This window comes from Ovis canadensis, chromosome 17 (assembly GCF_042477335.2).
Source record: "Ovis canadensis isolate MfBH-ARS-UI-01 breed Bighorn chromosome 17, ARS-UI_OviCan_v2, whole genome shotgun sequence".
Lineage (NCBI taxonomy): Eukaryota > Metazoa > Chordata > Mammalia > Artiodactyla > Bovidae > Ovis > Ovis canadensis.
This window is the reverse complement of record NC_091261.1, coordinates 64,029,096-64,047,828: the sequence shown is the minus strand read 5'-3', so window position 1 is coordinate 64,047,828 and position 18,733 is coordinate 64,029,096. Positions and strand designations below refer to the sequence as shown.

The 18,733-nt window shown below is 47.0% G+C and overlaps 1 protein-coding gene across 1 annotated transcript in view; it reads right to left on the bottom strand.

Moving 5' to 3' along the window:
• Positions 1 to 18,733, bottom strand: part of KDM2B (lysine demethylase 2B) — a 118,764-nt gene that overhangs the window by 86,346 nt on the left and 13,685 nt on the right. The window contains exons 5-6 of the mRNA XM_069557800.1: positions 7,684 to 7,862; positions 7,381 to 7,487 (exon numbers count right to left, since the gene is read on the bottom strand). Of these exons, the coding sequence (XP_069413901.1) occupies positions 7,381 to 7,487; positions 7,684 to 7,862 (286 nt within the window). The remainder of the gene's footprint in view (positions 1 to 7,380; positions 7,488 to 7,683; positions 7,863 to 18,733) is intronic.

Below are 18,733 nucleotides of genomic sequence, written 5' to 3'. Positions count from 1 at the left end.
CTAGATGCTACATGCCACAACTATGAGTTCACACGCCACAATTTAAAAAAACCCTGCCTGCCACAGCTCAGAGGAGAAGGCAATGGCACCCCACTCCAGTACTCTTGCCTGGAAAATCCCATGGATGGACGAGCCTGGAAGGCTGCAGTCCATGGGGTTGCTGAGGGTCGGACACGGCTGAGCGATTTCACTTTCACTTCTCACTTTCATGCATTGGAGAAGGAAATGGCAAGCCACTCCAGTGTTCTTGCCTGGAGAATCCCAGGGACGGGGGAGCCTCGTGGGCTGCTGTCTCTGGGGTCGCACAGAGTCGGACACGACTGAAGCAACTTAGCAGTAGCAGCAGCAGCCACAGCTCAGACCCTGGGCAACCAAATAGATAAATAATTTATTTAAAAAAAAGGAGATGAAACACTTGCCGTAGCTACAGGGAGCAGCAGAGGCAGCCCCAAAACTTGGTCACCACATTATTCCCTTGTTCTTCCTGCCACTTCCAGAACATACACTGGGAGAAAATGTGGTCAATTTTCAATTTGGGGAGAGCCAAGTGTATGCTTTATACGGGATCCCGATTAGGCTGGGCTTCTAAGATCTTTTGGTCCATGGTATATTTCCAATATACCAGCAAACCTCATTTCTGCAAAGCCTGGAGTGTGAGCAGGTGAGAAGGGAAACAACTTGCCCATTTATTTTTGAAATGCGTTAAAATATCCAACACTCCTAAGTGAAAGATGTGTGCCCAAGTCACAGACCTAGGAGATTACTGTAGAAGTTGTAAAACACGTCCAAAAAGTCTCTGAGTGCTCCCCCACCCCTTCCAGAGGCAGAGCCAAATTCCCCTCCCTCGAGTGTGGGCTGGATTTAGTGACTTGCTTTTAACTAACTAGAATATGAAATGGCAACCCACTCCAGTATTCTTTCCTGGAGAATCCCATGGATGGAGGAACCTGGTGGGCTACAATCCACGGGTTGCAAAGAGTCGGACACGACTGAGCGACTTCACTTTATTATGTCTTCCATAGAGATTTTGGTCAGAGAAGGCAATGGCACCCCACTCCAGCACTCTTGCCTGGAAAATCCCATGGACGGAGGAGCCTGGTAGGCTGCAGTCCATGGGGTCGCTAAGAGTCGGGCACGACTGAGTGACTTCACTTTCACTTTTCACTTTCATGCATTGGAGAAGGAAATGGCAACCCACTCCAGTACTCTTGCCTGGAAAATCCCAGAGACAGAGGAGCCTAGTGGGCTGCAGTCTATGGGGTCGTCCAGAGTCGGACACAACTGAAGCGACTTAGCAGCAGCAGCAGCAAACAGTATGTTAGGCTTCCCACGTGGCACTGGTGGTAAAGAACCCACCTGCCAACGCAGGAGGCACAGGAGAGGCGGGTTCAGTTCCTGGGTTGGGAAGATACCCTGGAGGAGGAAATGGCTATCCACTCCAGCATTCTTGCCTGGAAAATTCCACGGACAGAGGAGCCTGGCAGGCTATATTCCATAGGGTTGCAAAGAGTCAGAAATGAATGAAGGGACTTGGGATGATCGAAAAGTATGTGACTTCCAAAATTAGGTTATAAAAGGCACTGTAGCTTCCTCCTGTTCTCTTTCAAACCACTCCTGATGGAGGGTAGGAAGCTGCCATGTTTGAGGACACTCAAGCAGCCTTACAGAGAGGCCCACATAGTGAAGAATTGAGGCCCAGGCCTAAACTGGTTTTTTGTGGTTTTTTTTTTTGCCACACCGCATGGCTTGTGGGATCTCAGTTCCCCGACCTGGCATCAAACCTAGGCCCTTGGCAGTAAAAGTGCAAAGGCTTAACCACTGGACCATCAGGGAATCCCCCAGGTCTAAAGTTTTAACCCAAGTGCAAGCAAGACTTTGAGCCATAACTGAGCCACCTGAGTCACACCTGCCCTACAAAAGCTGTGAGCTGATGCTGCTAAGATATACAGTTTTTTAAGTTGTTAAATTTAAAGTGTAATGTAGCAATAAACAGCCAACAGGGATACTTCCAAATCATTGTCACTGTTTGTACACTGGTAAGGAATTTCCCAAGACAAATAATTCTGTACAGTCAAAATGTTTCTATAGGACGGCGATGGGGGTAGGGAGGACGTGGTAGAAATAAGACGGTATAGCTGATATTCAGTCCACTCTGTCATCACCTTTTCCCTTTATCCTGCTGATGACACTTATCACTTCCTAATATATAACTTAGGATAATATAATAATTCAGGGTAAAAATTATACTATAATTTAGAGCTTGGCTCAGACAGTAAAGAATCTGCCTGCAATGTAGGAGACCCAGGTTCGATACCTGGGTCCGGCAGATCCCCTGGAGAAGGGAATGGCAACCCACTCCAGTATTCTTGCCGGGAGAATTCCATGGACACAGGAGCCAGGCAGGCTACATACAGTCCATGGGGTTACAAAGAGTCAGACACGACTGAGCAACTCATACACACACACACACACGCACGCACGCACGCACACACACAGACACACACACACATAATATAATTTATCCTGGCCTGTCTCTTCTTCCAGCCAGAATACAAGCTTCATGAGAAGAGGGACTCTATCTATTCACTGCAGTCTACCAACTACTTAGTGTCTTGCACGTAATACACAGCAAATGCAAGAGGTAATTAATAACTAGTATAAATACATACAGTTATTTATATTTTGGCTGCACCATGCAGCTTGTGGGATCTTAGTTCCCCCACTAGGGATCCAGTGGGAGGCAGAGCAGTGAAAGCACTGAGTCCAAAACACTAGACCACCAGAGGATTCCCACACTAGTATACCCTTTACACATATTTTGTCTCCCACAATGTTGCAACTATCCCCTTAACAACTGTCTCCACCCCTTCCTTGCCTGAAATTCCTGAACAAAAATCCATTAAAATTCCTTACCTCCTCACCATGATCAAAGGGCATAAATCCTGGAACCAGGGAGGAAGCAGTCATGGGTTGGTAACCCTCCTCTCGCCCCTGCAAACCCTCGGTTCAGGTGACCCTGCAGCTCTTTCCACTCTCCAGGCACCTCCAGCATGAAAACTCTGATTTCTAGAAAGTGTCGTTTTAATTAAATTCCAAAGAACAATTCTATGATCCCAGAGGACTTCATCATCATGGGATTTTTACCTTGTTTATTAACTGAAATTAGCATTTGTTTCAGCCAAACAAATGTACTATTTCCAAGGCGACAATTTCCTTCCTAACAAGCTTCAAATCCTATAACAAATTCTAGGCCACTGACAGGGATTGTAAATTTATTTGCCACATGATGCAACCAATATGTCCAAGACATGTGGTTCTAGAAAATTGTGGGTGACTCTTTTCTTGGTAATTAGATAGAACTCTCAGTGTATTAACAGAGCTTACTATTTAAAGGAATCTTTCAATAAAGTGAAGAATACACTGAATATTTCAGACAGGCAAGGTAGACATTACTTAATTGAAATCTGTCACTAAAGGCTGTCTATTTCACCGTCCTAAATACATGTCCTGTTTGCGCTCTGCTCTCTCCTAACCCTGCCCCATTACCCATCCTCAGGTAGATGACACAATGGCTGCTCCTATCATTCTGCCCACACACCTCCTTCAATCCATACTGAAGCTGCAGAATTTGCAGAATGCAAATCTGAACACGTCCCTCTCTGCTTAAAATCTACAAGGTTTCAGGGGACTTCCCTGGTGGTCCAATGGTTAAGACTCTGCTCTTCCAATGCAGGGGGTGTGGGTTCAATCCCTGGTTGGGAAACTAAGATGCCACATGCCGAGTAATCAAAAAATATTATTATTTTTTTAATTCAAGAAGTTTCTGATTGCCCTTAGGAGAAATACAGACCCCCACGGCAACCCACTCCAGTATTCTTGCCTGGAGAATCCTACAGATAGAGGAGCCTGGCAGGCTCCATCCCATGGAGTCACAGAGTCAGACACAACTGAAATGACTTAGCACGCACATCAGCTTTATGACTCTCCTCAAAAAATTGTACATTCTTTAATTTAAAAATACTTTAATGATAAAAAACGTTGACCATCATCTGAGCCCTCAGCAAGTCATATGGTAAGATCAAATATCACTTATCATAGATCACTACAACAAATAAAATAATAATGAAAATATTTGTAGTACTATAAGAATTATCAAAATGTGAGAAAGACATGAAGTGAGCAGATGCTCTTGGAAAAATGGAACCTGTGGACTTGATTGACATAGAGTTGCCACAAAACTTCAATTTATAAAAAAAAAGAAAAAGAAAATAACAACAAAAAACCGCTATTGGCAAAGCTCAGTAAAAAGGAGGTATCTCCTATATCATGAATATTAATTATAAGTTCTCTTTTTCTGAAGTTTTTTAGCCCTCTCCTCCCTTTTTTTGTTTTTAATATTTCAGGCTTTCCTCATACAGTTGTTGATCTTTGGCTGTCTATTCAGTTAGATGTTAAAAAAATGATTACAAGCTGGGATTGTAGGCTGGGTTTTGTTAGTGGGCCTTACTACTTGAAAGCTACCTTTTCATGGAGAGAGCCCTGTATATCAGTATCTGTAACTATTTTCTCTTGAGGCCATGCAGTTTCTTCATGGAAGGAGTCCCACTGTAGAAACAGACTTACTCCTGCCCTGTGTCTGATAATATTCTCATCTGGCCTTCCTGTGAGCCTAGTGTTCCTCCTCAGTCGAGAGCATCCCTCCTCTACAGGCTGATGCACTCCCAAGGGGTGAAACAAAATCTTACTCTTTGTATGTGTAAAGTACACACACACACACACATATATATATATATACATAAACAGATACACAGTATCTTTGTGACATTAAATTTTGAGAGGTGGGCAATTAGGAGAAAGATGTGTTTAGAAGGGAAACGTCTTTAAAAATAAAAAAGGCTCCTTAGGAGGATAATCGGAGAAGGCAATGGCACCCTACTCTAGTACTCTTGCCTGGAAAATCCCATGGACAGAGGAGCCTGGTGGGCTGCAGTCCATGGGGTCGCTAAGAGTCAGACACACCTGAGCCACTTCACTTTCATTTTTTACTTTCATGCACTGGAGAAGGAAATGGCAACCCACTCCAGTGTTCTTGCCTGGAGAATCCCAGGGACGGGGGAGCCTGGTGGGCTGCCATCTCTGGGGTCGCACAGAGTCGGACAGGACTGAAGCGACTTAGCAGCAGCAGCAGCATGACTCCCGTCAGCCTGGCCCACCCCTCATCCTGCACCACTGACCCTCCCTCTCTCTGCTCCACTCCCACTGGCCTTGCAAACCCTTCAGCTCCACCCTCCTCCCAGCCCTCCCCACCACCCCAGGCTCTCTGTACACAGTCAGAAAAGCTCTTCCAAGGTCTCTTCACCTAAATAACTCTTCTTCCCTTCAGACCACAGCTCAAGGTGGCTTGCCCTGTCCTCCCTGACCTGATGAATCCCCTGGTTCACACTCTATAGCACCAGGGGTCTCTGCCTTGTGGCCTCATCACAACTGCAAACTTCCATTTGTTTCTCTGATCACTGGCTTAATAGGTCTCCTGCACAGACTATAAGCTCCATGAGGGCAGGGAGCTCACACGGTTTTCTCCCCACTGTATTCTCAGTGCCCAGCACCAACCAGTTGTTCAATATATAGGTGGAATCAATCAATTGATCAATCAAAGAGAGCTAGGATCTGCCTCTAATCTGAGTCCCACACTTGTTCCTCAAGGTCCGCCTCTGTGACTCCATCAAGGCCCTTGGCACTTGCCTACCTCCATCCCTCCCCACTTTCCTCCCATCTCCTCTGTCCTTTAAAGCCAATGTCAAATATCCCCTCTGAGAGGGTTTTTCTGAGGCCAGCAGCCAAAAAGGATTTCTCTTTTTCCCATTTCCCTTCTGGTAACCTGTTTCTCTCTGCCTAGGATGAACGCTGGCTTCCCTGGTGGCTCAGATGGTAAAGAAACTGCCTGCAATGTAGGAGACCTGTGTTTGATCCCTGGGTCGGGAAGATCCCCTGCAGGAGGGCAAGGCAACCCACTCCAGTATTCTTTCCTGGAGAATTCCATGGACAAAAGAGCCTGGCAGGCTACAGTCCATGGAGTCGCAAGAGTCGGACACGACTAACACACACACAAGATGACAGCTGCACCTTGCCCTCGCGTTAATGGCCCGCTGTTCTCCAGAAGGTAGGGGTTTTTAGACCTGTTTCTCTATTACTTCCCTGTCCCAGGGTCTCCATAAATTTTACTGTGATCGCATCAAAACAGAACAGAATTGAAAACCCTCCTACCAACCCCACCTTGAACCCAGTCTTTCCCTTCAAGACAGCCCAGATCCAAGGGGTATTAGGGAGCATCAGCTTTGAGAGGAGAAAAAAATGCCTGAGAAGTAATTAAACAGAGAGAGCGAGCTTGAAAGCAGAACGTTGGGAAGCCCAGGGCCAGCGTGCTGGCCTCCCTTACAAAGCCTGGCACGGAGTTTGCATTCAATATGCACTGAATGAAGGGCTGAGTGAATGAGAAGTTCACAGCCTTTAAGCTCCTTGGGGCACTCCTGGCAGCAGGGCTCGGCAGAGATGCTAATGGATTCAGAGCCACCAGAGCCAACTCTTCTAGGAAGCACAGAGCAACTGCCTGGGCCAAGAGTATCTCATTCTCATTTTAGAGATAGAAACAGAGGGCCTGAGATGGCAGGAGCCCCAAGGTGACTTCATCATCCCAAGGGTCCTCCACTCAAATCCTAGAACACGGAGGTGCTCGCAGCCAGCTCTGCCCGTGTTAAATAATTGGTCTCAGGACTTGCTAGTCACGCTGCCTGTAGTGATGTCCCCGTAATTAGATGTGGCCAACCTTTCCAGCACAGCACCAACCTCTCCCTTAGAGGACACTGTCTCTCTAAGGAGTGTCTGGTGAGAAAGTGGCCCCTGGCTTTATTCAGAGAAGGTTTTTCTCCATCAGAGGTGCCTGGTCTCAACAACAGGAAGCAAAAGAATACCAGACCCCTATCCAGCCCTCAGCAAAAGCAAAGTGTCCATGGTGGGTCCCTAGAAAATCCACTCCTAGGACACACTGTCACTTAGAGGGAGTGGATGAATGTTTGACAAGCATGCACACACATGCACACACACACATATGCACAGAGAGATGGTTTCCATTAGTCCTCCTCCTCTTCAGATCACATCCCCTTGGGTGGGGCTGGCAGGAAGGCCAAAGAACCATCTGGATGAAGAATCCAGACCCAGAGCAGAATGCAGAGCCAACCTGCCCACACTCAGGACCCCCAGCACTCACATCCCAGCACACCCCAAAGAGCTGCGGCCTCAGCCCAGGCTTATTTCCAGCCCTCACCCCCTACAAGGCTGAGAGTCACCCACTCCCAGCTCCCGCCACCAGCCAGCCAGTCTTACTTCTTCACTTTCGGGTACTTCATCTCTGCAATGGCGTTCGTGGCTTCCGTCTGCTTCTCCTTCAAGTGCTGAGGCCACATGTTGTCCACCCAGTCCACCAGGTCTACCTGAAATCCAGCCAGGCCACCATCAGCACTTCCTGGCCCCAGGTACCCTTAAGTCAGACCCCATCACTGCCTCACCCCTCCTCCTCCTGCTCCCAAATCCCTCCTGCCCTCCCCCCATAGGCAGGTGCAGGCTGGCCTCGAGCAAGAAGGGGAGGGGGAAGGTGACTGGGGAGGGGAACCATAGCTGGGGACCTACCACGGTGGGACGCTTGACCAAGTGCTCCAGCTTGGTGTGGCTGAACTCAAGGCTGATGACATTGTATAGCTTGTCCCGCTGGGCCTCGGGCGTCTCGTAGTACCGTACGAACTGGGACATGCTCATCTCCGTGCCTTTCTGGGTGTTCACGTCCATCACGTCCACCAGCCGCCGGCTACCTGGGGGCAGAATCCATAGGCTGGTGGCTCCAGCTAGCTAGAGCTCCAGATCCTACTTGGGAGACCCCGCAAAACAAAACCTGCCCCTAACCCAGCATCCAGAATATGCCTCATCATCCTACAACCCTATACCTTGTCTGCTCAATGACGTCATCCCATCAGTGTTCCTCACTGAATCGCTCTCCAATCTTTAAAGGAATCCCTCTTCAATTGATCTGTTTCCCTCCACAACTAACTTACCCCAAAAGCTCAGTTATTGAGCAGCAGAGCTGGGATTTGAAGCCAATTCCATCTAATGCCTGCACCAAGGTTCTTAACCCCCAACACTGGCCCCTGCCCCCTGCAATACTGAATCTTGATCACATGCTAAGGCTGAAAAATGACCCCCGCCTTCAGAGGCTGGCTCCTAGCCCCATAGATCCCAGGAAGCCTTGGAGAAGTGCTTTGGTTTTGAGTCAGGAGTGCAAATCCACCAGGGGGCATCCCTGAACTTTGCCGGAAACTCTGGCCAAGCTCTGGACAGTGCCGGCTCCTTCCTTACCAGGGCTCCTGGAACAGGTGGGCTCTGCTCAGCTTTTCTGGAAAGCCCACCTGGCAGAGAAACTGCCATTAGAGTGGGGAGGGGAAAAGAACAGCCGCCCCTGCCCCCCGCCAAGCTCTCCCCACTTTCTGGCCGGCCTCCAGCCTCTCCCTGCCTCTCCTCTCTCACTTTGCTCAGGGTCCCATCCGCAAAGCCCCCTGGGGAAGGAGATTCACTGGGCAGGTAGCTGATGGGACTCACAGCCCTACAGGCTGGGGCAAGTGGCATTAAAAGCCTGGAGCTAGCTGCCCCATCCGTACAATAGAATGGTTATGCTGGGGAACTCCCTGGCAGTCCAGTGGTTAAGAATCCATCTTGCAATTGCAAGGGATGCAGGTTCAATCCCTGGTTGGGGAACTAAGATCCCACATGCCAAGGAGCAACTAAACCCACACAGTAACTACTAAGCCCACACGGCAACTACTGAGCCCACGGACAACTAGAGAATCTGTGTGCTGCAAGGAAAGATACTACATGATGCAATGAAGATCCCCCATTCTGTAACCAAGACTTGATCCATTAGAGACTCGATGCATTAAAAAAGATTAAAAATAAATTATATATATATATATATGGTAGTTAAGCTTCCCTGGTGGCTCAGATGGTAAATAATCCGCCTGCTATGCAGGAGACTTGGGTTTGATCCCTGATCCCTGGACTGGGAAGATTGCCCTGGAGAAGGGAACAGCGGCCCATCCAATCTTCTGGCCTGGAGAAATCCATGGACAGAGGAGCCTGGTAGGCTACAACCCATGGGGTCCCAAAGAGTCGGACATGACTGAGTGACTTTCACTCAAGCTAAGACTTTGTGGGTTTGAACCCCAGCTGGCCCTCAGGCCTCTTAGCATCTCAGAGTAGCAGTTTCCCCATCTATAACATGGTAGCCAGCCTATGGTGTTGTCATATGATTTAAATGAGCTAATGCACATGAAAGACTTCTGACAAGTGTCTGCAAGTAGGAACTGTTACCTAATTGGCCAACTTCATTTATAATCACAGGTGGAACTACTATATTTAAAATAGACAATCAACAAAGACCTACTGTGTAGCACAAGAAATTCTGCTCAATATTCTGTAATAACCTAAATGGGAAAATAATTTGAAGAAGAACAGATACTTGTATATGTATAACTGAATCACTCTGCTGTACACCCGAAGCTAACATAACATTTTAATCAACTACATGTGCTTGCTCAGTCATGTCCAACTCTTTGTGACCCAATGGACCATAGCCTTCCAGGATCCTCTGTCCATGGGATGCCATATCCTCCTCCAGGGGGATCTTTCCCACTCAACTGCACTCTAATAAAAATTAAAAAAAAATTTTTTTTTAATATCTATAGTTACAGGTAGAGAAAGTGAGGTGGTGGGAAATCAGAGTCAGTTAAATCTCTGCCAGTCAGTCTAAAAGGATGACTAATGGAGAGGGGTGAGAGGTATGAGGGGTAATGAAAATGCTCTAAAATTGACTGTGGTGATGATTGCACAAACTCTGTGGACAGACGACAAACCATTGAATTGTACACTTTAAATAAGTGAATTGTATGGTATGTGAATTATAACTCAGTAAAGATATTATTAAACAAAAACACTCAGACACTAAATGACCAACAAAGTTGGTTTTTCTACAATTATCTTTTTTCTTCCAAAAGTCTTCTATCCACTTAAAACACACATCATAAAAAATATAGAGGGACCTCTCTGGTGGTCCAATAGTTAAGAACCTGCCTGCCAATTGCACGGGACGTGGGTTCAGTTTCCGGTCCAGGAAGATCCCACAGGCCTGGGAACTACTAAGCCCGTGGACCATAACTACTGAAGTCTGGGTATTCTAGAGCTGGTGTTCTGCAGCAAGAGAAGCCACCACAATGAGAAGCCCCAGGACTGATATTAGAGAAAACCAGGGCACAACAAAGACCCAGTATAGCCAAAATAAATAAAACTTTTTTAAAATATAGGGACTTCCCTTGTGGTCCAGTGTTTAGGGCTCTGCTCTTTCCCTGCAGCAGGCCAGGGTTCCATCCCTAGTTGGGGACTAAGATCCCACAGATGATGGCAGCCAAAGATTCCGCTTGCAGCAAGGACGCATGCTGCAACTAAGATCAGACACAACCCAATAAATATAGTAATAAATAAACAATAAATAAATAGTTTAAAGATAGTGACTAAAGAAATGAATGCTGAGTGTTGTTCTTCTTACTGTCCAGCATTTAACCTATTACTTCACATGTAAATGACAGCTGAAGAAACGACCTGAGGGTATCCGGAGGTGGGTAAGAGTAACCCTCTTTGCATTGGGCAAGATGCCCCACACACACCCCTCCCTCCCAGCCTAAAAAACATCCAGAAGTATTGAGCAGTCCAGAGCCCCACCTCTACAGACATTCATCACTGAACAAGAAGGATACCAATGAGAAAGGCCTGCTTTTTACTTTTTTGAGCATTAACCAGGCTTTTGAACTGTGGTGTTGGAGAGTCCCTTGGACTGCAAGGAGATCAAACCAGGCAATCCTAAAGGAAATCAACCCTGACTATTCATAGGAAGGAATGATGCTGAGGCTGAAGCTCTAATACTTTGGCCACCTGGTGCGAAGAACTGAGTCATTAGAAAAGACCCTGATGCTAGGAGAGATAGACAGCAGGAGAAGGGGACGACTGAAGACGAGATGATTGGATGGCATCACTGACTCAATGGACATGAGTTTGAGCAAGCTCCTAGAGACAGCGAAGGACAGGGAAGCCTGGACTGCTGCAGTCCACGGGATTACAAAGAGTCAGACACGACTGAGTGACTGAACAACAACCAACCAGGCTTCCAGAACCCCCTCTCCCCAACACAATCCCCGGGGCTTCCTGTGCATCCTCACTCCACTCTGATCCTGCCCAGGTGCAGGTCCCCTGTTGACCCACCTCGATCTGCTCCACCCTCAGCGGAAAAGGTAAGTCCGAACTCTGGAGTGGTTAGAACCGCGAGGGGCAGCTAGGGCCGAGGGGCGCCGGAGGGAAGAGGCCCTAGGATGGGAGGCCAACGGACTGTATCTGGAGCGATTCTAAGAATAGCGTCCTCAGTGTTCAGGAAACGCCGTCCGACTCCCCCAGGTGTCCTGCCAGCCGCAGCGGGTGGGTGAGAGGAGACAATGTAGGAATACAGGGAGGAGCAAAGATAGTCAGTTCTTCTGGATACCGGGGCTCTACAAACCCCCAGGGAAACATGGGTGTACCAGTAACCGGATTCAATCCCGCTGCGTTCCAGCCCGCAGGCAGGGATGAGAGATGCAGGAACCTCAGAACGCGTCCTGGGGAGGCGAAAGGATACTGAATGAAGTGACTATAGGCTTAGGGGTCTGACACAGCTGAGATAAGGGCCAGCTCAAAGCAAGCTGCAGAGGAAGGTAAGTTTTTCTCCACAGATGTATTCCAGACAATAAAGGGCAAAGGAGGACTACTGGTGGTCCAAAGAAGCAGCCCCAGGGTTCCACTGCGCGGGTAAGGGGTGATCCCTGGTTGGGGAACTAAGGTCACGCAAGCCCTGCAGCACCGCTAAAATAAAATAAAATGACGGAGATAGACGTCAATAGCTGCTAGCATCAAGAAGAGAGAGGGAGAAGCGAGAACCTAACATGCCCCTCCTCACGGATCTATGAAGCAGTCAGAAAAAAAATGAATGAACTAATTATGAATGAGCGAGACAGGCTCTGAGTCTGATCAAGCATCTATTAATACAGCCAACTACCAATTTACAGAAATTCCTCTGTCCATGGGGATTCTCCAGGCCAGAATACTGGAGTGGGTTGCCATGCCCTCCTCCAGGAGATCTTCCCAATCCAGGCATCGAACCCAGGTCTCCTGAATTGTGGGCGGATCCTGTATCCTCTGAGCCACCACGGAAGCCCAAGAACATTGGAGTGGGTAGCTTATCCCTTCTCCAGGGGATCTTCCGGACCAGGAATCGAAACGGGGTCTCCTGCATTGCAGGTGGATTCTTTACCAGCTGAGTTACCAGGGACGCCCACAGAGAAGCTACTGCAAGGCTGAGTCCAAGTAATGAAAAACTCTATAGCTCAAACAATCAATCCAACTTCTTCAGATGGGAAAGAGATCGAGGAAGAGCCCAGAGATTATAGAAGAGTTAAAAGATACCTCAACCAATCACAATGCAAAACCCTTATTTACATTCTGACTCATACAAGTGTTTAAATAAAGAAAATAACATTTGTGCCATATAGGAAACAATTGGAAATTTGAACAAAGGATATGGATATTTACTCATTTTAAGGCATTTTTAAAACTTTTAGCTTTTAAAAAACAACGAAAAAAAAATTCCTTAGTTTTTAAGGTTCCTAGTTTTTAAAAGACTAGGTGTGAGAGAGCACTCCGTGGCCCTGCAGACCTATCTTTTGCTTCATCAGTGTTGGGATGGAAAAGACCCAGGAACACCCCTTCCTCTAGCCTCCAACCACCCTCCAACCTTTTTTCCAGTTACACCTTAGGAACCAGCCACTCAACTACCCCTGATCTCCAGGACCAGCCAACAACATTTTTAAAAAATGGATTGTTGAGTATTTTTAATTGGGGGGAGAGGGGACTGCATTAGGCAACATGTGGGATCTTAGTTCCCTGACCAGAGATTAAATGTGCACCCCTTGTCGTGGAAGCAGAGTCTTAACCACTGGACCACCAAGGAAGTCCCAGCCAACAGCATTTTTTTGATCTGAGCTCTTTATACCCTCAATCATGAGCTCTCAGGTTCATCAGAATTATTCCACCACAGCGGAGGGTGCTGTCCACCACCTGGGGAACATGCATCTGCAGGCCTCCTATACCTACCTCTCTCTGGGATTCTATTTCGACCACAATGATGTGTCAGTGCGTGGCTCTGGAGGGCATGGGCCACTTTTCCCAGAATTGGCAGAGAAGCTCAAGGGCACCAAGCATTATTTGAAAATGCAAAACCAGTGCGGTGTCCACATCCTCTTACAGAACGTACAGAAGCCATCCCAAGATGAGTGGGGTAAAAGCCAGGACGCTGTGGAAGTTGCCATTCTCATGGAGAAGAAACAGAGCCATGCCCTTTGGTCTGCATGTCCTGGGTTCTAGCTTCATAGACACCACCACCTCTGTGACTACCTGCAGACCCAAATGCCCCTCCTCTAGGCCTCAGTTGCCTCATATGTAAAGACAGGAAGAAGTTGATCTTTACATTTTTTTCATTGCCGCAGAATTCTTCCTTCAAACATATGCTTTGACGAGAGCCAACTACATAAATAAAAACAAGCAGCTCAGGCTGAAGTGGGTAGGGAGAAGGCGCTCAGAATTCAGAACTGGATTCCGGGGATTTTCCTTTGAAAACCACTGGGTTAGGTCATTTTTAGGTCCTTTCCCAGGGCTGACACACTGATTTTTAGCCTAGTTTTTTTGTTGGTGGTGCCGATTTAACATTTTTCTCTTTTATTTTTAATTTTTATTTTTTGGCTATACCGCATAGCATGTGGGATCTTAATTCCCTGACCAGGGATCAAACCCATGATCCCTACAGAGAAAAGGCAGAATCTTAACCCCCAGATCTCCCAGGAATTCTCTAGTCTAGTTCTTTTTTTCTTAATTAAGTTTATTTATTCTGAATTGATGGATAATTGCTTTATAATATTGCGTTGGTTTCTGCCATACATCAACATGAACAGCCATAGGTAAACCTATATCCCCTCCCTCTTGAACCTCCCTCCCCATCCTAGCCTAGTTCTTACTTAGGTCATATCCCTTAAATGTGAACTGAGGGACTTCCCTGGTGGCCCAGTAGTTAAGAGTCTGCCTTTCTATGCGGAGGTTTCGGGTTAGATCCCTGGTTGGGGAACTAAGATCACACATGTCTTGGGGCAGCTAAGCCCTTAAACCACAACTAGAAAGAACCCGAAGCACTGCAATGGGTGATACGTGCACCCAGCTAAGACCTGACACAGCCAAAAATAAACTAAAAAAAAATTTTTCTTAACGTGAACTGAGGGGAATGGGAGGAAGAGGGAAAAGATGGAGAGGCTTGCCCGAGGGGTCACTGGGGACACTTGAGGCCTTCCAGTCCCTTTCAGTCTGAGCTGGGAGATTAAGTGCCAGGACTCCGTCTTCTCAGGTTCCCAGGCTGGTCTGCCACTGGTGGCAAAGGGGAGATGGACCTAAGTGCCAGGTCTCCGAGCTGGAAGCTGAGCCCTGGGGCGGAGGCAAGTGGCACAGCTCAGTGCTGAGAAGGGAATGTGGCAGTCCAAGCTCTGGGGAGCACCCCGCGGGAGCAGGTGACGGGGACAAGGTGCTTTTTGGAGCCTGCAAGGGATCCACAGCGCTAGAACCCAGGCCCCTGAGGCCAAGGGGTTACAGGAGAAATTTTTCATGTCGGTGTGGTGCTGGAGTTCCTAAGCAGGCCAACAGCTCAGCAACCCCTCTGCTTCTCTCTCTCCTTGCCCCCTCCTCCCTCCTCCTCCTCCCTCCCAGTCTCACTGGTTCTCTGCGCTCACAGGCTTCACCCACATCCAACAAATTCCAGCTGCAGAAATTAATCCGTGGCCCTATGGCCCTTGCTTTGAAGGCTCCATCAGTCAGTTCCAAGAGCCATGGGCTCGGAGCTGGGAGGAGGCTGGGGAAAGTCACCTTGAAGGCTAATGTAAAGCAGGCACAGGCACTGACCCCAACTCCCCCTGAGCCCACTTTTCAGAGACTACATGCAAGCGTCTTGCATCATAGTTCTGGAACCTTCTCTATCATCCTCAAGTTTCTGGTTTGTTATTCTGCTCCTTGGGAGTATTTCCTCATCCATCTCATTAAGGCAGTGTTTATTAGCAAGAGCACCAGTCATTGTTCAAATCCTGCTCCTCTGTTTCCCAGCAGTGAGGCCTTAAATAAACCCCTGACCCTCTCTGCCTTCAGTTGCCTCACCTGCAAAGTGGGATAATAGGACCTGCCTAGTGGCCCAACACAATTATTGGAAGCACTTTTTAAACCTAAAAGCAAGGGTTCTAGTAAGGATGCTGTCCCAAATTGAAGATGCAAGGGTACAGGAAAGAGAGAGCCCAGGGCTGAGTCATTGCACAACTTGGGAAATCAGATCAGTTTTCCTCTTTGTGAAATAAGAGGATGCTCTCAAAGGTCCACAGGCTTTCCCTAAGCACCAATATCTTCTGACTTCCTTACCTTTGCACCTTTTAAGATGATTCCCAAGACAGATCTGGTGCCAGGCTGTCCTCTGTGCCCTGGGCTCAGGACTCTGAGCCTTGGGACTTCGCTGGTGGTCCAGTGGCTAAGACTCCACGATTCCAACACAGGAGGCCCAGTTTCCATCCTGGGTCAGGGAACTAGATCCTACATGCCATAACTAAGAGGTCACATGCCACAACTAAGACTCGGTGCAGCCAAATAAATAAATAAAAATAAATATTTTTTAAAAACACTCTGACCCTCAGAGAGAGGGGCCATAAGAAGATACAAAACAGACTAACAAACCAGAGTTGAAACCAATCAGGCAAGAAAATCCAAAAGACACCCAGCCAACAACAACAAAGAATTCAACATGAAGAGACACCGAGTACCATACAGAAATTAACAGGATAGCTCTGCAGTCAGAGAAATATGGGCACAAAGCTCAGCTCTTCCACACTCTAGCTATTTGACTGTGGACAAGTCGCTCTGAGCCTCAGTTTTGCCATCTATAAAATGGAGGTCGTAATAAATAGGATTTCGTGTGATCAGACAAAAAGCTATAGTAAAGATCCTTGGCTTATAACAAGGTCTCAGTGAACAATGGTTAATGCAGACAGTGGGCAGAAGCAAACACAGTTTCCCTAGGCCCCTAGCAGCATCAAGAGTTTGATTTTAGGGACGTCCCCTGGCTATCCAGTGGTTGGGACTCTGTGCTTCCACTGCAGGGGGCCTGGGTTTGATCCCTGGTTGGGGAACTAAGACCCCACATGTCATGCAGTGGAGCCAAAAAAAAAAAAAAAGATTTTTATTTTAGGGGAAATGGACACAGAACAAATCAATGAGGTGGATGTTTCTCTTGGAAAGAAAACATACCTGAGAACATAACTGAACCCCTCAGGAACCCTCCTCACTTGGGATCCTCAGCACTCTTGGCCTCATGCACCCCCCGACCTCCTGGCACTTCTATCTGTCCTGCCACCCCTACCTGTCTGTCCAGCCTTAATGTCACTCCTGAGCTCAAATTGAGTGTGGCTAGAACTGAACTCATCTACACCCCAACCTGAATCAATGTTTCCTCTTGGGTTCTGTTGCAAGCATCATTTCCCAATTGCTGACATTCAAACCTACATTTGAATCTGATGCGCCATCTGCTTGGGCAACTCGCAAATAACTTCTCTCCAGGTTTCAGTTTCTCCCTCCTGTGAAATGGGAAAGCAAGACTACAAGAATTCTAAAAAGTTGTCCAGGATTTCAAATATTATCTATTTTTATTTTACTGTTATTTTTTCTTTTTTTTGTTTGTTTGTTTGACCACACCACACAGCCTGTAGGATCTTAGTTCCCTGACCAAGAACTGAATGTGGGTCCCAGGCGGTGGAAGCCAGGAGTCCTAACCACTGGACCACCAGGGAAATCCCTAAAGTCTATGCTTTTAAACCAACTTTTAAAAGGTCTACACGTACCTTAGATCCTGTGCTTTGCAACAAGTGAAAATGAAAGTGAAGTCGTGTCCGACTCTTTGCGATCCCATGGACTGTAGCCTACCAGGCTCCTCCCTCCATGGGATTCTCCAGGCAAGAGTACTGGAGTGGGTTGCCATTTCCTTCTCCAGGGGATCTTCCCGACCCAGGGATCGAACCCTGGTCTCCTGCATTCCAGGCAGACACTTTAACCTCTGAGCCACCAGGGAAGTCCAAGAAGCCACCAAATGAAAATCTCAAGAACGGAAACCAGAGAACAGTCCCTGCTCACCACAAGTAGAGAAAGTCCGTGCACAGCAAGCAAGACCCAGTACAGAGAAAAATTAATTAATTAAATAAAATAAATAATAAACCAAAACAATTTTTTTTAATTCTAGGAAAGGTGGAGGGATAAATTAGGAGTATTCAATTAATAAACTACTATACATAAAATAGTAAGCAAAAAGGATTTACTGCTTAACAGAGAAAACTATATCCAATATCTTGTAATAACCTATCAATGGAAAATAATGTGAAAAGATATGTAAATGAAACACTTTGCTATATACATGAAACTAATACAATATTTTAAGTTAACTTTACTTCAAGTTAAAAAATTAATGATTAGTTGGGAATTTCCTGGCAGTCCAGCAGTTAGAACTTGGTGCTTGCACTACAAGGGCACAGGGTTGATCCCAGATAGGGGAAGTGAGATCCAGCAGGCTGCATACACACACACACACGCACACACATGATAAAAATAAGGTCTGAAGACAGATCAGCCACCTTTGATTTCTAGAGTAAAAATGTAGTCTCCCTAAACACAGCCAGTCAAGGGTAGAGCTAGGGCCAGATACAACAAAGAGATCCAGTAAATCTGTGAGTGAAGAAGGAATGGAGGAGGGCTAGGGTGGAGTAGGAAGTCATAAAGCAAAAGCACGAGCTTGGGGTACCTCCCTGGAGGTCTCCCCACTCCCAATGCAGGGGGCCGGCCAGGTTCCATTCCTTGTCAAGGAACTAGATCCCACCCACCGCAACTAAGACCTGGCAGAGCCAAATGAATAAACATTTTTTAAAAAACATGGGTTTGAGAAATACCCTGGACTGGGTTCGGATCCTGTCTCCACTGCCCACTAGCTGTGACACTCAGATCCCTCATCCAGAAAAGTGAACAACAGCAGTTAATTTCCAGTTATTAGTGAGGACAAAATGAGGTTACATGGTAAACATACAGTAAAAGATAGGTGCTGCTGCCAAGTCACTTCAGTAGTGTCTGCCGACCCTGTACGACTCCAGACAGCAGCCCACCAGGCTCCTCTGTATTATTCTAATGGTATGAACAAATAAATACTGAATGAAGTGATCTGTCATGAGATTTTTTTAAGAAAAACGGCCAAAGAAAGCATTGGTTGGCTTGGGTACCCTCATTAGAGAGAAATACAATGAAGAGACAATACGCAAGTCTCCCCTTAGCTGTGGGCCTTCCTATCTTTGGTAATGTCAGTCCAGACAAGGAGTGGAGACCCTGCACTTTCTGGGTATATGTTCTCAAGGGGTTTAAAGCATCTTCAGAAACAACAAGAGAAATCTCTTCCTCACTCTCCCTATCCCCCCAACTCCTAAACCATAGATGTGAAAATATCCCAGTC